We start from the raw sequence: 19069 nt of genomic DNA on the forward strand, positions 1-19069 counted from the left end.
AATGGTAAGTTGTTTTGGTACAGTTGACTCATACAAAAAAGTTGTTAAAACACAGTGCTTTAGGGTTTTTATGCTTAAAATGTGAGATTTGTGAGTAGGTTTTCCAATCTTATAGTGAAAACTTTATTATGTAACACTAAACACTAGAAATACACTGGAAGGCACAATCTACACAAGTAACAGGATAGAGTAGGTGGTAAGCAAGTCTTTTCTGGCTTCTGGGATTGACTGCTTTTCCTCTCCTTGAAAATTATTTCTTTAGGGCTTAAGTGCAATTATGATTTTTTTTTTGAACCCTGAAACATAGATTAAGTTGTGACATACATTCAGGACAGAAACAGTTTTGCATAATATCCCTGTGAACAGCTGAGAAAGAGCAAAATCTGTGGTTTGGCCCACTGGCATGCTTCATTTCTCAAAATAAAAATATCAAGTTTTGTACATTACGAGGATGAGAACTGTGCCGTATTCTGTTATTTCACACACATATGAGTGTGATTAAAAGAATTAAGACATATAGTTGAGCAGGATGTAGTCTAATGCATTTTAAGACAGTTATTTCATATTGCTATAAAACACATTAAGAAAGTAAGGAAAGTAAGAAATAGCTATGGAAGTATAAGGATGTTACATACAGTAATTAAGACTCTTAATGAATACATAAATGAAGTTTGAGCAACGCTAATGAAAAAATTTTAACCTGCCAGTGTCAATAGACACTGAAATTGTAAGAACATACATCACAGTGATTTAAAAATGTTATAAATGAAAGATTCTAATTGCTAAAAAGACACAAAATATGGCTAGAACACCAGCGATGAAAACAGAGACTGGAGACTCTACAGCAACAATTCCAAAACTTTCACCATGGCATGATAAGCAGGTTGTAATTCATCCGCAAAAACTTCACATTATTCTATTATCTTAAATTTGGAATTTGAGCATAGTCATACAAAGTAGTTTTGTATGTATTCTGAGTGGTCCCACCAAGTTGCAGAATCATTGCCTTGGAATGTACTAACCAAGAAATGTAAAAACAATGGTCACCGGACAATATATATAAAATAGTACACATGCAGACAAATTGCTACCAAATTAAGGACAAAGGTGCCGTTCAAAGGCTCAAGCAAGATTATAAACAACTACATACAGCTAGACTGCCCAAGACAACTTCCGAACTATTTACTATATTATCAAGATCTATGGAAAATACTGCCCTTCAATGAGACAGCAAAACCAAAATTTTAAGATAATTGATTTTTCCCCCCCTACACTTATTTACCCAGATACATGAATATAAAAACTCCATCTTTACAGACATGAGTGTCTCAATTTTTAGTTTATATTTTTAAGAACACCACAGAAGGTCAGCAAACTGTCTAAGGTCAGACTCAGACATCTTTCATTCCTAGTTCAGCAAAAATAAAATTTTCTCAATGAAGGAAGTTCCTCTTGCAAAATGCAACAAAGTCAATGGAAGCTATGAACAACTAGCATCCCTTATAGCAAAGCTTAAAACGAGTACTCGTTAACTCTGCTGTGCTAACACGCATTAGATGGCTGTTACAACCGAATGAATCTTCCCATATAATAAAAAAATTAATGAGAACATTACAAATGAATCAGTATTCACTGCTTTTTGAAGTATTTTACCTCCTTACTTCACCTCTACATGCATTTCTTTCAGATGCTTTTGCTTTGTGTAGGCATGTACATAGTATCTCATTATCCTCCCAGTAACAAAAGTTCTGCTTTTACTTCTCTGGCATTAATAACTAAAACAAAATTCTGTTATTTATATCAAAGTGTCCTGGTTTCGGCTGGGACAGAGTTAATTTTCTTCTTAGTAGCTGGTACAGTGCTGTGGTTTGGATTTAGTGTGAGAATGATGTTGATAACACTCCGATGTTTTAGTTGTTGCTAAGTAGCGCTTATCTTCAGCCAAAGACTTTCCAGTTTCCCATGCTCTGCCAGTAAACAGGTGTGCAAGAAGCTGGGAGGGAGCATGGCCGGGGCAGCTGACTTGAACTAGCCAAAGGGCTATTCCATACCATGGAACGTCATGCCCAGTATATAAACGGGGGAGTTGGCCGGGCGGCGCGGATCGTGGCTGGGGAGCTAACTGGGCATCGGTCAGCGGGTGGTGAGCAACTGCATTGTGCATTGTGCATCACTGGTGGGTTTTTTCCTTTTGTTGTTGGTTGTTTGGTTTTTTTTCCTTCCTCCCCCTCCTTTTTGTTATATTCCTTTTCATTACTATTATTATTATTGTATTTCATTATTACTAGTGTTAGTATTATATTTTACTTTAGTTATTAAACTGTTCTTATCTCAACCCACGAGTTTTACTTTTTTTTTTTTTCCCTCTTTCCTCCTCCTCACCCCACTGGGAGGGGGAAGGGGGAAGCGGCTGCGTGGTGCTGAGTTGCTGGCTGGGGTTAAACCACGACACAAAGAAAATATAAAAAAATACTAAAAGATCTCTTTGCAACTTTTGCTGTAGTTTTTTACCAGTACCTAATCCTACACTCTTAAAACTCTACTGGTGGCGGAATCCCACAATCCTAAATTCTACTGGGGGGGGGGGCCACACGCACAGGGATGGACCCCTTTACTTATGAATAAAATCAAGAAAGAAACAGGACCATGCTGGCCAATTCTATTACAGACAAATGATATGTCTGTAATAGTACCATGCTTTTAAATTCCTCTCATTTTCTACAATCGAGCATTTGTTTTCTGTGGAAAAAAACCCATCTATTTACCCAAGGTGTATTTTGCAATACAGCATTGTCCCCTGAGCTATAGCAGCCCAAGAGGAGAACACTCACATCGAGGCAGAACTGCACTGAAAATAAGACATGTCTTTTATTAGGAGCAGTTCAGATACAGTTCCACGCTGATACTTAAGGGGTTAAGCCACACCATTTTCCAAAGTTATACTTACTTCCCTGTCACAGCACAGTACAGATGTAAACTGGGGGGAAAAGGAGAAAGGAGAAAAAAGAAAAAAAAAAAATCATTGAGCTCACAAAAAGACGTCAAATGAAACTTCCTTTTCCAAGTTTGGACAGAACTTCCACTATTAAGTCTAACAGACAAAAAGCACATTTATAAAGGAAAACAAGTCCATCTTATTACTGGCTGAGTACTTTCAAGAATTGTGGTTATGCAATCAACACACCCATGTAATGAAGCAGGATGTTACCTTGTGATGGAAAGAATAAAAAAGATCAAGTACTACTTTATTTCTTAGAAGACTACCATGAAAACACTGTTTGTGAGAAATTCAGCCAATATATTTCTTTCTTCTCATCAAAATCATCCTGGACTTAAATCAAACCCATAGTCTGAAGTCTTTTGCCTGAAGTCTTTTACAAAGTCTGCCTAGTGGGTGAGGACAGTTAACCCTCTTCCTTATTTTAATATTCCTTGCAACAACTTTTACCTGGAAAAGGTGCTAGCTGGGGATGTGATGCTAACGCTGCGGGTGTACCCAGTGCTCCCAAGCCACCAAACTCTGAATGCCCTGAGCTGGCTGCATGCGGACCAAAGACTGGGTGGCTGACTACTGGGAAGGCACTCAACACAGTGGGTAGGTTACACGGCTGATCCCCAGCTGTTCTGAATGTATGTCCTGAGGGGAAAAAACAACACTTGAAATTGCACTATCCAAACAGATGATGTGAAGTCCAACCTCAAGCTCAAAAAAATTTTATTAAAAAGATTTTATATTTTAAAAGCTATCATTAAGTTTTACATGTAGTATCTTCTAGTCTTGGCATTGTATTTCTACAACACAGAAAATACCGGAAAACATGAGCAACTCTAACTAAAGGTTTGTAAGTAAAAAATGAAAAAAGGTATTATATTTGCCATGGCAATTTCTGTCAGCAGTGGAAAAGAGTCTGTTCCTTTAACATACTGGGATCAGAAACAGAGGAATATCCTTTTATAAGCAGAACTGTTTGATATATCTATCCTTAATACACACAAAATATCCCATTTCAGAGATCAAGAGGGGCCTACAAAACACACAATGCACAAACTAATAATGAAATGCACAAAATAACAAAGATATCTTGCACACATTTTGTAAATTTTACAATAGAACTCAAAACCCCCAATAATTTCAGTCATTTCTGAGATCTAAAATGAAATGTAAGTTAGTTTTAAAAAACAATTTAAAGAAAAGTCTATTGATCATGATCAAATTATCCATTTGTAGGCACTTCTACATTCAGTCCTTACTGGTATCAAAAGCACAAAATAGAATTTCTAGGGAAGTCATTAGCTTTGCCTTGTAGAAGTTGTGAAACTGCTATTATATTGCTTAAACATTGTATTTCTTTTTTTTTAGCTATGGTCCTACATTAATTACATTGAATTAAACATGGCTCAACTTCTGAAGATGATCCAAAAAAAAAAGTTTTAAATGGCAGCTATACATTACTCCTAAATCTTTTTCCACAGCAGTTAGTTCTAATCTCACACTATATTTTCAAAGCTCACAACTTCATTTAAAACGCCTAGAATACTAATTTCCAATCCCATGAACAAACAACAGGAAGCGTTACAATGCTTTGTCTGACTTTTGTTAACAGTCACATCAAGTGACTTCACCAGTCAAGCTTGGATATGTTACAGCTGTTTGTAGCCTCCATTTTGGTAAGACTCTTCTCCGTTTTTTGACTGCTGTAAAGCTTTGCCTTAAAGCCAAAATTTCCTCCTCCCCCCGCCCCTCCAACAAAAACTGCTTTATAATAGGATATCTTTCACATAGCTGGACTTCAACAATAGCATGCAAAAAGTAAAGGCACTATTACGAAAGACATTTTTAAAACAACTCTCATCATTCCTTTTTTTTTCTTTTTAAATTAACAGGGTCACCTAATCCAAAAAACAACAGTCTACAGAAAAGGTCTTCAATCTGTGGCTTTAACAAAAGAGAGGAAAAAAAAATAAGTCTGGTGTCTACAAACTTAGCAGTCTGTGGTATGCATTTCCCTGAGAAAAGATTTAGGAGTACACAAATCTAAAATAATGTAAACCCCTGGAAGGAGACACTGAGAAATTCTTTTTGTTAACAGTCTACATTAAGACCTCTCAGTACCGGTTTGAGTTTTAGTGTTTTGGTTCTTTTCTTTCTTGGCAGATTTATTTGCAGTGCAACAGGTTGCCCTGAGACAATAAGCAGTCCCAGTCCTTTGAGGTTTCCAAAACCAGACCGGGTAAGGGCCTGGGCGACATGGTCTGACCCTGTAAATGGATTCTGTTCTTCACACTAGAGGCCTCCTGAAGTCCCCTCCAACCTGAGTTTTCCTATGATCCTACAAATTTACAAGCACTTCTCAGTGCAAACTCAAGACGATACCCCAATGATATTTTTATTTTGCAGCCATATTTCGGAAATATACATTACTCAATTCCAATCCAACTATCTTAATTACTCTTTTTCAAGAATCCAGTTCTTTACCTCACTTTCATACCATTTCATCATCTTCTGATAAACTGTAATCTGTGATAACTTCTTAAGAGTCAGGAACTGGTTTTCTTTACTTTTTAAATCTATACAAGGGAAACCTTTTCTTTGCATATACAGATGATGAAAGCAGTAAGAATCAATACTACCACAAGCACCTCCACATGCATGTAAGAACAAATTATTTACAATGAGTTCTGTTTAGCAGCTTATACCTCACATGAAACTTTACACACAAATACATGTTATGTTACATAACATAACATATATATTAATATATAATATATAATATGTTATGACAGAAAAATATACCTAAAAATACAGCAAATATTTAGTAGTAAATAAAAACCTCTTTTCCTTTAACTAGATATTTTTGCTTCCAATTTAAATTTTTTATTTACAGAAGTCTTGCCAATGTTCTGTACCACTCTAGTACCTTATAATTTACATAGATTTTTTTTTTAATTTATTACTATTGACAGGTATAAGCATAAAGGCCATTTTAAGCTTCTTTCTTGTAATTTGTTAGTGTCCAGAACAACATTCTGACCTGACTTTTGATACTACTACAGCTATACCACAAATGATGCATTTCCCATTATGACTGCTGTCCTGGTTTTGGCTGGGACAGAGTTAATTTTCTTCTTAGTAGCTGCTACAGTGCTGTGTTTTGGATTTAGTGTGAGAATGATGTTGATAACACGCTGATGGTTTAGTTGTTGCTAAGTAGTGCTTATCTTAAGCCAAGGACTTTTCAGTCTCCCATGCTCTGCCAGCAAGCAGGTGTGCAAGAAGCTGGGAGGGAGCATGGCTGGGGCAGCTGACCCCAACTAGCCAAAGGGCTTTTCCATACTATGGAACATCATGCCCAGTATATAAACTGGGGAGAAGTGGCTGGGAGGGGCAGATCACTGCTCAGGCATTGGTCAGCAGGTGGTGAGCAACTGCATTGTGCATCACTTGTCTTTTCTTGGGGTTTTTTTGGTTTGGGTTTTTGTTTGTTTTTTTTTTTTTTTTGTTATAATGAGGCTCAAACTCACAACCTCGGCATTGCTGTCACCTCTGTACTTTGGGAGCCATCTATGGGAAACTATTAATAATTACACCTTTTATCTTTTCTCCTCAGCTTAGTTGCTGGCTGGGGTTAAACCACAACAACTGCATACAGTGAACATACTGCAAACTCTCATAACCATCATATACCTAACTGTCACCATTTCTAGCCAAATCAGGCCATCACTGTAATTTGAGTCAAGGATAGAACCAGCGAATGCAAGGACAAGGTCACACTCTATCATCTTTGAAAGGTCATACAGATTAGGGGAGGTTTCCAACAACTGAAGAAAGGCCAGTGTTGGATCCATCTTCAAAAAAGACCAAGAGGACAATCAAGGGAACTACGAAACGGTCAGACTTATGCTAGTCCCCTAGAAAATAATGCAGTGAGCCCTCTATATGAACCATGCAGGAACACATTCCTAAGCACATGCAGAATGCCTCCTGTGATAAAATTACTGGGTTTACAGACAAGAAGAGAACAGTTCATGCCATTAACCTCTAATTAAGCATCGCTTTCGATACTGTCTCCTCCCACAAATACTCCTTAATCCAAATCAGGACATTACGGTCTGGATGGGGTGACAACTAGATGGGTAAAAAAAAACAGTGGGATGCTCAGAGTATAATGGTTAATGGGCCCTACTCTACCTGGATGCCTGTGACAAGTGGAGTACTGCAGGGTTTTATCCTGGGATCTGTCCTGTTTAACATCTTTACCCATGACTCGGAGCAGGAAATGAAGTGCTTTCTCATAAAGCTTGTGGTACACATCAAACTGGGGGGACAAGTCAATTCACTTGAGGAAAGGGCTGCTATCCAGCGGGAGCTAGACAGGCTGGAGGAATGGATTGGCAGGAACCTTATGAAACTCAACAAGAACAAAAGCAAAGTCCTGCACATGGGAAGGAATGACCCCTTGGAACAATACAGGCTGGAGACTGACTTACTGGGGAGCAGCTCTGCAGAAAAGACTCCAGGGGTTTCAGCAGACACCATGTGCATTAGCCAGCAGTGTGCCCTGGCAGCAAAGGTCAGCAGCAGGCTGGGCTATATGAGCAGGAGCACAGCCAGTAGAGCAGGGGAAGTAAATATCCCTCTTAACTCAGTACTCTTCAGACCGCATTTAGAATACTGCATGCTGGTTTGGGTCCCAAAAACAAGACAGACACTGACCTCAAAGTTGACCTTGCTTTGATTATTAGACTGGGCTAGATGACCTCCTGAAGTCCTTTCCAAGCTTAATTTTTCAATGATCTATGTCTACAGATACACATAGACCCAAGGTAGTTCTGAATAAACAAGCAGCAACTGCCAGAAGCATGCTAGCTGTAGAGGCTGAAGCTCCAGAAGGCCAATTTACTGTACTTCTCAGCACCAGCACAGTGATATCACTTTTTACAGCCTAACCAGCCTGACCTTCTCTTTGATGTGTTTTACTGAACTACAAAGACTTACCCTACACATGTTGGAGGGAATCTCATTCACGTACATAAAAAGTCTCTCACTGCAAGGAGTGTCCCACCTGAACAATTTGCCCCTTTGTCCTAGCACAGAAATAGCACCATTTGAGTTTTTAGTAAACACGTTTCTTGAAGAGGGGTAGACAATAACCCCCCTCTACTCTCTAGGCACTGTTTGTTGGGGGTGGGCAGTGGAGCGAATTATCTTGCTGCTAGATGACAAATGACTAGAGGTGGACTACAGTGAATATGTTCCAAGATTTGTCTTCTACAGGGTGCCTGTAACATGTTTGTTAAACAGATCATTTCAGTAAATTTTACACCGTTCTTCAGACCTCCTGCCAGAAGCAGTGAAATTTTTATGTGCAGCAATGAAAATGCTCAACAGGTCCAGTCACAGTGCTTATTTAAAACTTTCCAGGGCAGGTATTGATCCCATTCAATACCCTCTAGCAAGCTTTTTTTACTGCATGTTCTCATAAAGAAACAAATGCATTACAGAAAACCTGTTCCACTTTCAAGTATTGTCTTGAGTCATGCCACTGTGATAAAACTTACACATTTCAAAATGTAAACAATGAGTACATCCCATTATTATCACGAAAGTCAGACTAGGGTGATTAAAAGTTGATTAGTTTTTTCTTATTAGAAAGCCATTATCCCATTGCCAGGCTTTCACCTTAAAAATTAATATATCAAAAATTTCCTGGCTTCATCCCTCTGCAAAACTGCAATGAACAAACTAACAGAAGAGGCAAGATATTCTTCACCTCTCAGAGAAAATCATCAGAACAAGCAACACACATTGAGCAATTCTATTTGTAGAACAAAAGGCGATTCAAACCAGCAAAAGAACCACTAGAAATCCTGGAGGAAAGCCTCATCAAGCAACAGTTAAGCTCTATCGTGCCGCCTTCGTATTTCTTGTTGGAGGAATGTCCATTGTTTTTTAAAAAAAAAAAAAACCAAACAACAAACAAACACACAAACAACAACAACAACAAAAATATCACCAGGGAATTAGCTGCACAAAACTGCAAGATGATTGCAAGTCTTCACTTTATGAATGTACTATTAATATCTTTCATCATTTGTTTAATTTTATGTACGCTGCAGTATTATTCCAATTTCTTTAGCTTGCTTTCACAGTAAACCTGCTCTGACCAAGTTAACTGAAAAGCTCTAGAAACAACAATGCTTTAGAACCAAAGTCTCTTCCCTTTTTTCTGATATCATTTGTTCTTTGATAGAAAAGCATCATTCAAACATTCCACAGCTGTTACGTTCATATTTACAGCTTCAACTATGGCGAGACAATTCATTGTATCATCTATCACTCAGAAATAACTAGGAAAAGGGAGGTTTGGCAACAGTTTATTTCATCTGAAGTCTAGTATCATCACCGTGTAATACAAGACCTTCTACAGAGCGCTTCTCTTTTGCTGACTCTTGCATGAACCATTTAAAAGGCATAATTTCCCATACAAAGTACTCCGTGATATCATTATGAGGGCATATACTGTCATACTTCATGCCAGGTTGTTCCTTAATCTGTGAGTAATCTTACCTGATGTCTAGCAAGTGATTAAGAGTAGTTCTAAATGAGAAAAATAAGCCAAATGAGGTAAGAGGGACAATGCTTACATGAATTCCAAGACTGTATACATCTTCTATGCTCAACTCCATTTTTTAACTTTGAAAAACATGAAGGAAGAAAAGACAGACCATGAGTAGCATCTATGTTAAAGCCGAAAGCACAGCTGGAGGACATTTTTTCCAACAAAGACTTGTCTGAGATGGAAGGGATGTCTGGCATTCTGAAAGCAGTAAAACTGAATTAGAGAATCCTGACAATCTTACACACCAATTAGTTTCTTGTAAACTATAAGAATCCCTGAATTTATCTAAACTTTTTTTTTTTTTAAAGAATTGTTTCTGCTTGTTAAATCTATGAGAACTCAGCTAAATTAACAATAACTACATCAGACAATTAATTGCTTAGGAGCGCTGATGTGGTATCTTTCTTCTAAAGCCCTTCAAACTATTTGGAACTTTCAGCTGGAGAGTGGGCAGTGAGCTGCATCATTTGTCTACAATGTATCATGTCGTTTCTGACTGTACTCCAATTTTCACAACATCCAGCGTGCTTTATTTGTTTAAACAACAGGTACAACTGCCCCAGTTTCAACTGGTGCCCCTGCTTTTAACTTCAGTATGAGTAATGCGGTCTGTAAGATTGGGAGGTTGGCTGGCAATATGATGACACGATGGGTTGGAGAGAAAAAACCAACAGCGCTAGATGAACTGGATTGTAAAAATCATGGGTAAAATCTAAGCATAGATGGAGTTGTGCATACCTTAAACAATAAGGAGAGTGAATCTAACGCAGAAAGGAAAAGAAGTTAAAAGCAAAATGAAAAGAGGAAGCGACCAGAAAGAAGTGAAAAGAAAGTTTATTTGAGCTGCTACACACCTGGAAGGGTGGGGAAGGGCAGCACAGAAGAGAGCAGGCACAGTACAGCAAGTCAGCATGTGTTTATATGTTAGGACAAGGCAAGAATTTATAATAGCATATATGAGACCAAAAACCAAAACAAAACAAAAAACAAAACAAAACAAAAAAACCACCATAAAGAGATGACCAGAAATTTTGTAATGCTGGTAAAGGAAATTTCATAGGAGTTTCAGCGCTAAACTCCAACTTTTGAGATAACCTGAACATAAGGATGCAAGAAAAATCAGGGAACTCCAAGACTGTAAAAGCATACATAACCAGAAGAACAGAATAGTTGCTAATGGAGAGAAAAAGCAGGAAAAGACCAAGATCCAAGAACAGAAGGTTCATTTGTGCCATTGTGTTGGGTTTGTGTGGCAGGGTTTTGGTGGCGGGCGAGGGGCTACAGCAGTGGCTCCTGTCAGAAGCTGCTAGAAGCTTCCCCGGCTCCAACTCAGACCTACCTCTGGCCAAGGCTGAGCCAGTCAGCGATGGTGGTAGCGCCTCTGGGATAGCATATTTAAGAAGGGGAAAGTGCTAAAAAACCTGCAGTGGAGAGAGGACTGTGATGTCAGAGAAACAACCATGCAGACACCGAGGTCAGTGAAGAAGGCGAGGGAGGAGGTGCGCCGGAGCAGAGATTCCCCTGCAGCCCATGGTGAGGCAGCAGGCTGTCCCCCTGCAGCCCATGGAGGTTAGCGGTGGAGCAGAGATTCCCCTGCAGCCCATGGAGGACCCCACGCCGGAGCAGGTGGCTGGGCCCGGATTATGCCGTGACTCTGTGGGAAAGCCCACGCTGGAGCAGTTCGTGGAGGACTGCAGCCTGTGCAAAGGACTCACATTGGAGAAGCTCGTGGAGGGCTGATGCCCATGGGAGGGACCCCACGCTGGAGCAGGGGAAGAGTGTGAGGAGTCCTCCCCCTGAGGAGGAAGGAGCGGCAGAGACAATGTGGGATGAACTGACCGCAACCCCATTCCTGTCCCCCTGTGCCGCTGCGGGGTAGGAGGTAGAGGTATCGGGAGCAAAGCTGAGCCCGGGAAGAAGGGAGGGGCAGGGGGAAGGTGTGTTTTTAAGATACGGTTCTATTTCTCATTATCCTACTCTGATTTGGTTGGTTACAAATTAAATTCATCTATTTTTCCCCAAATCGAGTCTGGTTTGCCTGCGACTAATTGGTTAGTGATCCCTCCCTGTCCTTGTCTCGACTCACAAGCCTTTCGTTATATTTTCTCCTCCCCATCCCACTGCAGGGGAGGAGTGAGCGAGCGGCCGCGTGGTGCTTTGTTGCCGGCTAGGCCTAAACCACGACAGCCATGTTTTAATATAAAGAGCAGTGCACCAAAAAAGACAGCATCAGAAAGACTAAGCATTCCCTGTTCTCCAAGAGACTCATTTTACCACCAAAGACCTCTGCAAACTGACCACGCTTTTGTGGGACTTTGTACACAGAAACCGTTACTTGACCTTGTTTGTTAATTCTATTCCTCCTCCCAGATTTTTTTAATGCTATTACTGTGTTAGTCTATATAATGGATAATTTTGGAATGATCCCCTGACTGCAGTATCTCATCATGTTAGATGTTATGAATACAGGGGCATTCACTAGGATTTTTCATTTATTAGCAACTACAAGGCAACATAATGGCAATATTGCATACACAGTGCAGGGAAATTCCTCTTACTGATTTCAAATTTCTGGTTCAGGTGCTTTTTTTCTTCTCCAAAACAAGAACGGATTTGCACTTAATTCCACTGACGCTAACTATTGCAGGTGATGTGTATAGTGAGTATTTCTTTATACTTTCAGCCCGAGTTTAAAAACATTGTATTTCAGTTCTATGTTTGCTGAACTTAGTTCAAACGTCTTTAACTGCAGTTAGTAAATTATCACATTAAAAAAAAAAAAAACCAACCCAAACCTCATTCATGTACACCTTCTTCCACAACTGATGTCCATTTTTAACTAGTCATACTACATGTTAGTTACCATCTGCTACACAGTTCAACCAGGAACGATCACAATACTGTGTTTTTTCTTAAAAAAAAACAAAAAACAAAAAACAAAAAAACCAAACAAACAAACAAAAAACAAAACCCCAAAAAACAGTAACAACACTTGCTTCTCTCACACAGACCACAGTGGTGATGTGATGATGCTGATGAGCAGCAATGCATTGCAATGCTTCATAATACTGTAGAGATAGGTCAAGTTAAAATGTCCTTTGAGCTTGTTAAGTTTGTCAACTTTTTTCATCACACAAGAGTAGGTGACTTTATACTATATTACACATTATTACAGCCTTTTAAAAAAAATACATTGTGTGCTCCCTAAGCCATTATCTAATCCCCAGAAAAGAGAAGCCATCAATTTTTAAATATGCATTTAGAAACATGGAAGAAATAAAACATAAAGGAAAAATGGAAGCAAAATCTTATAACAATAAACTGAACTGTAATATTTTTCCTCTTTCTTATTTGATGAAAACATTAACAGTGTGTCTAGCAACTAGTTCTACTATTTCCTTAATTTTCCTATTTTAGTGTTTGCTGTTCAAGTTACTTACTGTAGACACGCTCTGCATCGCAAAATTTCATATTAAACTGCACTTCTTAACGTTCTTGACTTACTGCAAATAGGTTAAATATTTTTGAGCATAGCTTTTGAAATTCTACTAACCACTACACAGATAAATGATTGAAAGAATTACTCCAAAGGGCAACATACATTTCAACAACGCTGGTCTCTTAGTAACAGGGAATGATAACTGTGAATGCCTTTGTTAATATTAATGAACTTCACGGTGCAATATAAGGTTTTCAGAAGAGCTAAAAAGGAATAAATACTTAAATAATGCCTTAAAATACAAAGCATCAATGCACCAACCAGCAGAAATACAAACATAATGTGATATTTCTAACAACATTAAGGGTATTCAAACTTACACAGCAAATCTAGAGAACTGCTTAGGGTGACAGAAATTACTGTGTATTTTCCTCCTTTCTGTGTGGTTCTTTAATCATTACAGTGCTAGCAAAGTTTGCCTTTTACATGCCTCCCAACACCAGTAAGTCTTCCAAATTCCTTGTATGCACGATTCCAAACTACTTGTATGCATGATTTTGTAGTACTGACGAATGTCCCTCAGTGTGAAAAGCTGGAAAGCATGGAAAAGGCTAGAAATGGTTTATATATACATAAGTAACAATCATCCACTCTTATCGTTGGTTTAAAAAACAAAAACCTTCATCTGAATAGAGAAACATCAAAAATATCTCTTAATTTAAATGAAGAGCAAAGCACTGGCGCTCTCATTAAAGCACTTCAAAAAAAAACAAAAAAATTAGCATTTTAATAAACTCTGAATATGCTCTCACAGAAGCAAGTACACAGGTAACAAACATGAATGCAACTGCAAGGACTCCATTTTTAACTTTCCTTCATAAATCATAGGTTAAAAGAAGCTAGTCTTGGACTAATTTTCTAAAAAAAGGAAATTTTCAAAAGGGATTGACAAAACTGCACTCTACTGAGAAAGCTGATACATAATTTAGGTACAAACACTGCAGATGATTAACTTTGAGGAGTAAGAATACAAGGAACATACACAGAGCACTGACCTACTAAGCCATATTTTAAGAAGTATCAACCACATAGCAACTCTCATGGCTTGCTTTAACATAAGATCCACTAGGTGCTTGATGTGGTTTTAAATGATATTTAGGTGCTTGAATACAATGGTTTCCTTTAATCTCTAACATCCAAAAAGCAATGCACTGAAATTCTTTCAATGTTCTTTCTACTAAGTCTGTTCCTTACAAATAAAGGTAAAATTCCATGTCCAAACAATACTCAAAATTGTTCACTCAACGGTGTAGTCCTTATAGCAAATATTAGATGAGACAGAATTTTTAAAAAATATGTTTTTTGCTTTGATAGAAGCAGCTTCTGGTTTGGAAAAAAGTTTTGGGTTGGTTTTGGGGTTCCCCCACCCCCCTTTTCATTTTCATTTTATAAAAAGTTAATAAACTTCCTTTTTTGAAAATTAAAAATAAAGAACCCTTCAGGTCTGATAATATCAAAACAATAAGACTCGATTGTTCAGCTTTGAACAGTTTCACACACTGGTATTATTGCCCCTCATAAAGACAAAACACTGAATTATGCTATCATTTACTCATGTGAGAAAAGGCTGTTGATTTATATTCTTCCAAAGTTGCTAACATCCTCATGAGGATGAATTTAAACCTCTTTCCAGAGTCAATTTTCTTTTCCAGTGAGCCTTCTTATTTGCAGCAATGGGTGAATAAGAAGAAAGCAAGTAAAGTATCTGTTTACTTGACTGGAATGCTTCAATTATTCAGGAACTAGTGCTGTATTAACCAATTAAACTAACAGTATGTGATATATTCCATAATGGTTTCACACAGGTGCTTTGTCTACTTGACCTGGGAATATGCCAAAATAATTTATTTGTAGTGTAATCTCCCTGGCAAAGCATAAAGACTCCCACTCCTAACTCACCATGCATCGCAGGGACCTGACAGGGTATCCAATCAAGTTTATCGCAGAGACTACTTAATAGACTATTGATTGCTGCAAAGAAAATAAATTGATGAATTGGAATAAAAAGAACCTCTCTAATCTGATGCATAGATTAAGATAGCTTTACCTTCTCTTAGTAAGAATAATTGTTCATTCTTAAACAATTATTTTATCAGATGCTAGAGAAATGTATTTTTAAATGTGAAGATAATTGAATTAGCAGATTGAGACTGACAGACATTGTCATCTTTTTTTTTTTTTTTTTTTTTTTTTTTTAATATCACAGAAGTGAGTAACATCTCAGTTTAGGAACAGGCTAGGATACTAGTCTATCTCGACTACAGAGTATCTTGTAAATTCAGGAAAGTTTTGGCTCAACGAAATTGCCGCTCCAGCCATAGATCATTCACGGGAAAACAGTCTTTGGCTGGTTGACAGCATAAACACTTCTGTGAAGTTTCTCTAGGACAGTGTATGCCTTTTCAGAGTAGATGCAACAGTAACCATAGTGTACTGTGTCAGGTAGAGAAATGGATATACTCATAAATAAAACTGATGGGACAGTACTGATAGTAAACTACATTCCAGCTTGGTTTTAGGAATACAAAGTGTCCTTGAGAAAACATACACATTCTTAAAGATCAGATGCAGCCAGGCAAAGGATCTGACCATTAAAAAAACTAAAAGGAAACAACCCATGAATACTGGGAATTACCGTCTGTCTTTATAACTATTAGCTATCAGACAGAAATGAAACTTTTTTTAAAGTAAAAGTTGAGAATAAAATTTTAAAAACTACTTAAGAAAAGGACTACTTGGATTTTCTAATGAAGAAAGAAACTGACAGTGTAGTATCTTTATTACATTATTCACCTGCTTTAGTCTTACTGTATTGTGATAGACCAAATTTATATCCTATGTATACACACAATGTTACAGGAGACACAAAATTACATGCTGTAATATCTACAAAGCAAAGGCAGCAAGGAGAGGTAAATGAGCCACATAAATCCTCAGTTTGGGACTGTACGTTTATAGCCATATGTAAATGAACTCCTACTACATTCCGGGAGCCATCACAGAGAACCATTTCAAATGGCATGGGCTAATGAACATAGACACAAAAGTCTTTTGGAGTTGAATTTGTAGTGGGATACTGAAAAATAAAACACATTGTTATTTGCTCTAGATCAGTTTTAGTCAAGAACTTTTCTGGCTGATTCTAGAGTAATTAAAATAAATAGTTGAGACACAATTCTAGGCATGCAGACATTCTGGTTTCTATTTTTCTTCCCAAGGAAGATGCAAACGAACAAACGCAGGCTGTAGTAGGGCACTCGGAATCTACTGGTTCTATAGTATCAGGGCAGAAGAGTTTTTCAGTTTGGAGAATATACACTTGCTCACTCTACTGCAAGAGCCAAGTTTGTTCTGAAAGTAGTGGATTACCATGAACTTAAGCTGAAAAACTTCCTATTTACTGTGTATCTTTTAAGAATCAGTAGTACTCAGGCTAACAAAAAGAATGTATATGATCTGTTCTCCAAAGTGAAGAAAGAAACAGCAGGGAAGAGTTATTTACCATTTCTTGTTGACGACATATACATCATTCAGTTGAAATATGAGTTTCATTCACAAAAATGAGATTCTTGCATGGAGAAATCTTCCATATAAGCTTCTGATTCAAGCCAAGATGTTTCACTCTAGTCAAGACTATCTAAGACTACGACATTTTGAAATTCACCTTTTCAATCTCAAATTCCATTAGAAGAAACTATTCCTCCAGATATAAAACTACAGTATGGGTTGGGCTTGAATGCTGAGAACATGATGTATATTCTAGAAGTTGATTATTAGATCTTAATCTGAAAGTGGCACAGTTTGCTAGATCAATGCTTAATTTCATCCTCACTTCCGAGGCAGCTCTGCAAACTGAAAACTTCTTTCACATTTGAAACAGGCAATTTGAAATGAATTTCATTCCTTCAATAAACAAGTACTGTGTCAAATGTATTCACATCATATAACGTTGCTTAGGAAAAAAAAAAACAAAAAACAAAAAACAAAAAACAAAATAACCCCAAACATTTTTCTTCGATGCATCTGTGCGACCTTATTATATCTGACTTGTAATAATAATTACCATTGTTGGCAAACACTAAAATTACATTGCAATATATAATTGAGTCATTTTTACCGCATGTGTTGATTGTGGAACTCAGTGACGCAGCTCCAGTGGAAAGGCCACCTTTCGATACTGCTGAAGCTACAGACAGTGTAGAAGACGCTGGAGTCGAAGCAGCTGCAGTAGAGGAGACTGACGATGACGTTAACCGCTCTCCAGACTCCATATCTATAAGACAGAAGATAAATGTCTGTCTTCTATGGCAGGAAATGAAATCACAAGGGGACTACATGAGTGTCTGTGCTGACCATGTCTCAGGATCTGCACTCAATTCGTGAGTAGTTCCTATGAGACCTTCACACAAGAGGCACATCACAAGAACAGCACTCGGTCATCAGGAGAATCCAGCACAACTGCAGCAGTAAGGGGATTAGGTAGTGCTGTTGAGAGCTATACGACATTTCAACTTGAATGCCAACAGCCTCACCTGGGACCACCACCCACACTCTCTGCTCAGGAGCTCCATTTCGGCTCAGGCTGGTACCTTCAGCCCTTGCCTGAGTCAGGTCATAGCTCTGCAGCCTGGTCTGTGCCCACACCTCCTGGCTGCATCCCATGTCTCATGTTATGGCTTCCCTCCAGGCCTGCATCAGCTCCTATCTTCTGCTATTCCTGATCAGACTACCGGACGGACCCTGGGCCTGACAGATTCCTTTATTTTGTCTGGACCCTGTGACCACCACACTGTTCAGATCCTGTGGGACCGTGCTGGGGTCGGGAAAAGCACTGCCTGTGTCATCCTCGACTGCCAGCTTGTCCCTCCTTGCAGAGCTGCCCTGCTCTTGCTGCTCCCTGACAAACCCAGGCTTTAAAGAACCTGTAATGCACCCCAAAAAGTCCCTATCTAGTCTCTTAATTTAGGGAAAGACCCAGCTATTATGGTGAGATAGTATAAATATAAGACCTCCTGTAAGTTGCTACCTTTTTTTTTTTTTCCTGGTGAGCTTTTCATATGAAGTAAGGCATTTTTATTTGTGCCATGAATTGCCTAAATCAAAAGTTACCAGACTTATTTCACTGAACAAGCACGTGTATTTTAAGAAAAACACACAGTAAAATTATTATTAAAAATACTACTTGTTGAGAAGTAGTTTCTCAAATACTTAAAAATTGCAGCCAAGCAAATGATGTTTCAGCATAGTGGTAGCAGAGTCAAAAGACTATCTGACTGAATCTGCCAGAACTGCAGTCAACAGTGAGTCAGGATCAGAGTATAAATAAGGTCGGGAAGAAATCTTTTCAGAGTCCCTTTATTATTACAAAAGCAAGGAGACTAAGCACAGTTAACTCCTAACAGGGAAACTCCTGAGAAACCGGTTCCTGTCCTGGAGTCTCCTTCAGCTACAGAGGCAACACCCTTTCTCACACCTATCACTGGAAACCTGAGGAGGCCGAGCACTAAGCATAAATCAAAACAATTGCTGTAAAATCTCACTCCCAGTCTCTGTAAAACAGAATGCCAAGTACACAAGAGACAGAGTTTTCCAAATTGTATTTTAACCAATTTAGAAAACTGATGTGTTAAACAGCACTTCTGATCCAAAGTTACGTTAAACAGTGACTTCCCAAATACTCATTCGGAAAGCCAGCATAAAAGCTGTTATATACTTCTCCAGAAAGATGCAGTATTCTTGGTTCCTCTCAGCCCGTAAAAAAGAATTTTAAAAAGCTAAAGGAAACACAAAAGCAAAAGTCACAGAGAAACACACAAAATATCTGGAAGATACACTGTGCCCATTTTAACTAAATCATTAATTCCTTATCACTAATAATTTTTATACATGGCAATTTCTATGTACCAGATAAAGTCTCTAGACTTTGCTAGCTAGCAGAACAAAAGATACT

At 38.3% G+C, this 19069-nt stretch overlaps 1 protein-coding gene across 2 annotated transcripts in view; it reads right to left on the bottom strand.

The window, feature by feature from the left end:
- Positions 1 to 19069, bottom strand: part of BAZ2B (bromodomain adjacent to zinc finger domain 2B) — a 168841-nt gene that overhangs the window by 73262 nt on the left and 76510 nt on the right. Inside the window, exon 3 of one of the 2 annotated variants that reach the window (XM_050899489.1) lies at positions 17242 to 17392. In XM_050899489.1, coding sequence (XP_050755446.1) covers positions 17242 to 17390 — 149 coding nt within the window. In that variant the 5' untranslated portion in view covers positions 17391 to 17392. Of the gene's footprint in view, positions 1 to 17236; positions 17393 to 19069 lie in introns of both variants that reach the window. The other variant, XM_050899490.1, reaches the window with a different exon arrangement.

Source organism: Gymnogyps californianus, chromosome 7 (assembly GCF_018139145.2).
Source record: "Gymnogyps californianus isolate 813 chromosome 7, ASM1813914v2, whole genome shotgun sequence".
In the NCBI taxonomy this organism is placed as follows: Eukaryota; Metazoa; Chordata; class Aves; order Accipitriformes; family Cathartidae; genus Gymnogyps; species Gymnogyps californianus.